This window comes from Bremia lactucae, linkage group LG11 (genome assembly GCF_004359215.1).
Source record: "Bremia lactucae strain SF5 linkage group LG11, whole genome shotgun sequence".
Lineage (NCBI taxonomy): Eukaryota > Oomycota > Peronosporomycetes > Peronosporales > Peronosporaceae > Bremia > Bremia lactucae.
This window is the reverse complement of record NC_090620.1, coordinates 3,888,055-3,892,291: the sequence shown is the minus strand read 5'-3', so window position 1 is coordinate 3,892,291 and position 4,237 is coordinate 3,888,055. Positions and strand designations below refer to the sequence as shown.

The window sequence follows — 4,237 nt, the reverse complement described above, 5'->3', positions numbered from 1 at the left end:
TAGAAGTCTAGTAACTTCTACCATTTGAGGGGATTTCTCCTCAAATACGTGGGGACCTCTTCCCTCAACGTCTTCCGAGTGTGATTGCGCTATCACAGTCGGGTCCACTACGGTCGACTCTCTACTCGACCTTGGATCATCGTGTTGTCCTTTCTGGGCAACCGGTATACTCCTTGAATGTCGCCCACTAAGCGTACATTCATGTCTCAATCCACTCGACCTTTTCGAGTGGTGGACCTTCGGCGCTGCCTGTGCATTAACACAGCCGCCGGCAGCTGACTCCACATTGTGATTGGTAATCACACTGTGATCTTGTGCAGTTGTACTAACGACCGTACCACAAGTGAGGCCATCGCACTCACTCGTAGTACATCCACACGCTTGTGGACGCTCCAAGACGTTCACCAGATGGCCATCTGATGAACAAGTGGCAGGCATCTTTACGGATCGATGCTGCCAGCTGATCCTTGGGTCGTATTTTCTGAGCCAAGGTAGACCTAGGATGACGTCAAATTTGTCATCCAAATCCAGCACGATGAAATCATCATCATACTGTAAATCACTTGACGTGTAGTGAAATTTCACTACGCGTTTGATTACTGTTATCGATGCGCCTGTCGCTAGACGCACCGTCATCCTCGTTGGAGGGATGTCGCGCTCAACATATTTGAGCCTACTACCCTCTAGTGACTGGCGACGAATAAAGTTATTCGACGCTCCGCAGTCCACTAGGGCTCTAAGTGACAAATCACTTGTCACTTTTAACTTCAAGGTGATGAGGGATACCTCATCACCATGTGCAGAGTCACATTATGATTGTGTGTCTGGAGCAACTTTAGTCAAGAGATTTGCAAATTCTCTTGAGGTTGCTGGATCAGTAGGGCGTTGCGCCCCTACTGACCTCGACCGTTTTTTGGCGGTCCGCTTCGCTGTTGCGATTTCGCAACAACGTCGGACCCGCGATCGTTGCCCTTTTTGGCATACGGTCCAAAAATTAAGTTCAGTACCTTTCGGTGCTGGGCGTGGGGCACTACACTCATTAGCGTAGTGTCCTAATTTTTGGCAGCGATGACATTTCTGCCATCGCTTATTGCTCGAAAAGCGAGGTCTCTTGCTTTCGACGTAAGAAAGGTCCATGGGTTCTGGACCTCCTAGCTCGTGTCGTCTTGGAGGACAATATGATGACGAACTAGCTTGAGCCTGTCTCACGCTAAAGTCGTCCTGTTCCTCAAACGAATTCAAGTTTATTCAGTTCCAAGCGGAACAGGTGGGTCCTTACGGAACCATCCGTAAGACCTTGCATGAATACCGGAATCAACGTGTGTTCATGAACTGGGTTATTTGTAATACAACTCGCTAAGAGTCGTATGTGCTGGGCATATGCGTGAACATCACGCTTGCCTTGCTTGAATTTCAGAAGCTCTGAACGAGCTCTAAACTTAGCCCTTGGTGGTTCAAACGTCTGTTTGAGTCGGGTTTTAAAAGCCTCTAGCGACCCAAAGACGTATGGGTCGCGCAACTTAAGACCCAATGCCCAAGTTTTGGCACGACCTGCCAAATTTGATTGAGCGAATGCGACTTGCATTTGCTCGTCGACGATGTGACGTGCCCTTATGGCATCATCCGACTCGACAAACCATCTCAAGAGGAAGTCTTCTTCGACTTCCCTATACTTAGAGATGTCAATCTTTGAAGTTTCGGGACGACGCGTTTGCGTCATCCCATGTACAGGGGTCTGTACCTGTTGTAATCTCAACAGTTCTGCCTATTGAGAGCCTTGCTGATTCAGCAAGGCTACTTTTTCCTTTATTTCGTCAAGTTCATGTTGTATGAAGTTGGCGATGGTTGAATGGAGGGCATCTCTGTCCAACTTGGACAGCATAGCCAAAATTGTTTCGTATCCTACGGTCGAACTCATTCGTTCAAACGCACTCCTCTCTATATCACTTAGAAAGGAGTAGCTTTCAGGGGAAACGTGATGCGTATTCCCACAATCATCTAACATGTCCGTGTTAGATGTGGAAATTGTGGTCCTTGGACGGACTACAAAGTGCTACCAGGCGTATGGGCATTACGACTTCTACTGCTTCAGTACAAGTCCACTTCAAGCTTCAGTTGCGAGTGGTGCCTTAGTACGTGCAGAGAAGACTTCTCTTTAAGGTAACTAGCTTAAAGAGGGTAAAATGAAAACTGTATTAATATAATTAAGTATCTCTTCTATCTATCTTGCAAATGCTAACTTGATAACAAAAGTAGACACGTGACTCGCCGTCTTAATTATAATCTAATACTTAACAAGCAATTGAATTCTTATCTTATCTTATCTGTATCTCTCTTTTGTTTATCTCTACAGCTGATTAGTCTGCGGAATAAATAGATATAATGGTCTATACCTATTTATGGATGAGATTTCTTAACATTACTATATAAAGTAATATCCTCCAAATATTATCTACCTTTTAGATAACATAAAAATTAACAACCATTTAGTGTTGTATTCATGTAACGATACACCCCGTTCCATTAACTCCATAGATGGCTCGCCAAAATTCCCATAGTCACCACTGATTATGTAGTTGCTTGGGGAATACTCCTTATAGATATTTTTCGTTACGGTTCCGCCCTGGACGAATCTGTCCTGATTTGTAGATAGCTTGAGGAAGGAGATGCGATCTCCGCCGTTTTTACTTACAGTATGAATCTCGATGGTATTTATAGAATTCATCTTTTTTAAGCTAAATGTCGATTTGTTGTGAGCCACATTGAACAGAGACTGGTTTTCCGGACAGGTTTAGGTAATTTAGCTGAATACTGTCGATGCGTCTGCCGAATTTGATCGATACTGCCATGAGTGAATCTTTCTAATCGTTCATCGTCCGGCACGGAGCTTTTCCACGTTGCCGCCATATCTATTGCCAACCCACCTTTTTCTGGGAGGTATTCCTTCTTCGGATCGTCGAACGCATAATTGGCATCACTGCTGCTTAAGAGGAGAGCGGCTGCGGGCACAATTTGACAGAAAAATCGCTGCATGACTTGGTCAGAAAAAAGCAATTGAATGACTTCTTGAAGCGGACTGGGAGGCTCAGTCCATTACGAAAAAAATATCGTGGTCAATTGAAGTGATCATACTACACTACAATTGACCGTCTGGTTTTAACAGTCTAATACAAGAATTTTGCTATTTTATGAAGTTGGATATGAAAATTAAAAGTTACGTTAAAAAGATGAGCATCCAATGTACGTTAAGAGTAAATAATATAACTTAAGCTATGTATGCGCTTCTTTGTGCGATACACCCCGCATCTTGACTTTCTAGACGTCTGTATTTACGAACGGGTGGTCAAAAGCGTCCACAAGAAATTTGTGCTGCGACACAAAAGACTGAGAAATCCTAGACTTTTAAGAAAATACTCGTAAGAATTAGAAATATTTCATCTGTTATTGACTATCGATCCGATTTATAAATTTACATAGGTTACGCCTCGTTAAAAGAATCTTTAGCGCTTTCAAAATGAGCACGATGTTGGCTACTGAGCGCTACCGCTATAAGAACGACGGGGTGATGACGCGTACATCCATCGATCAAGAGGAATGCGAGTCAAGCTGTAGCCTCTTTTTCTATCCGATACTTGAGCTGCCACTGGACCAGCAATTGGAGCTGCAGCAGCTGAGCTTTGTCAACACCGAGTTAGAGGTCTGTGGCTTGAATCGCATGCCTTTCTTCCTCATTCCTTTCTGATTGTCTGCACCGTCAATGTAGCCACTGCTGATGCGTGAAAAGCACGTTGCGTACTTAAGGCGTGGCCTCACGCGGCTCTCGGCAAGCTTTGTCGCTCTCGACGCAAGGTAGCCGCAAAGTCATTCCTTTTCAGATGGAAAAGTACGAACTCACGTTGCTATCATGTCATACTACAAAACCCAACACTTAGTCGTCCTTGGATTATCTACTGGATTCTCCATGCTCTGGACCTCTTAAATGCCTTGCCAAAAGAAGAAACCAGTCGTGTAATCAGTAAGCCTTATAGCGTCTTTCAACATATTTGAAATCCTGATTCGGGTAAGTCAGGTACACTCCGCTCCTGCTGGAACGACGACGGAGGATTTGGGGGTGGACCTTTGCAACTGGGCCATACCGCGACGACGTACGCTTCGTGTCTCACGCTCGCTCTCCTTGGAACGCCCGAAGCTCTTGAGAGCGTCGACCGCCAAAAATTGTACCGCTTTTTCCTCTCAC

At 44.8% G+C, this 4,237-nt stretch overlaps 1 protein-coding gene across 1 annotated transcript; it reads right to left on the bottom strand.

Annotated features, from left to right (window-relative positions):
- Positions 1 to 2,730: 2,730 nt before the first annotated feature.
- Positions 2,731 to 3,033, bottom strand: CCR75_008320 (uncharacterized protein; the record flags this gene model as incomplete). Its single annotated transcript, XM_067966374.1, has 1 exon — positions 2,731 to 3,033. The coding sequence occupies one exon, from the start codon at positions 3,031 to 3,033 to the stop codon at positions 2,731 to 2,733; it is 303 nt and encodes a 100-aa protein (XP_067817196.1).
- Positions 3,034 to 4,237: the final 1,204 nt, after the last annotated feature.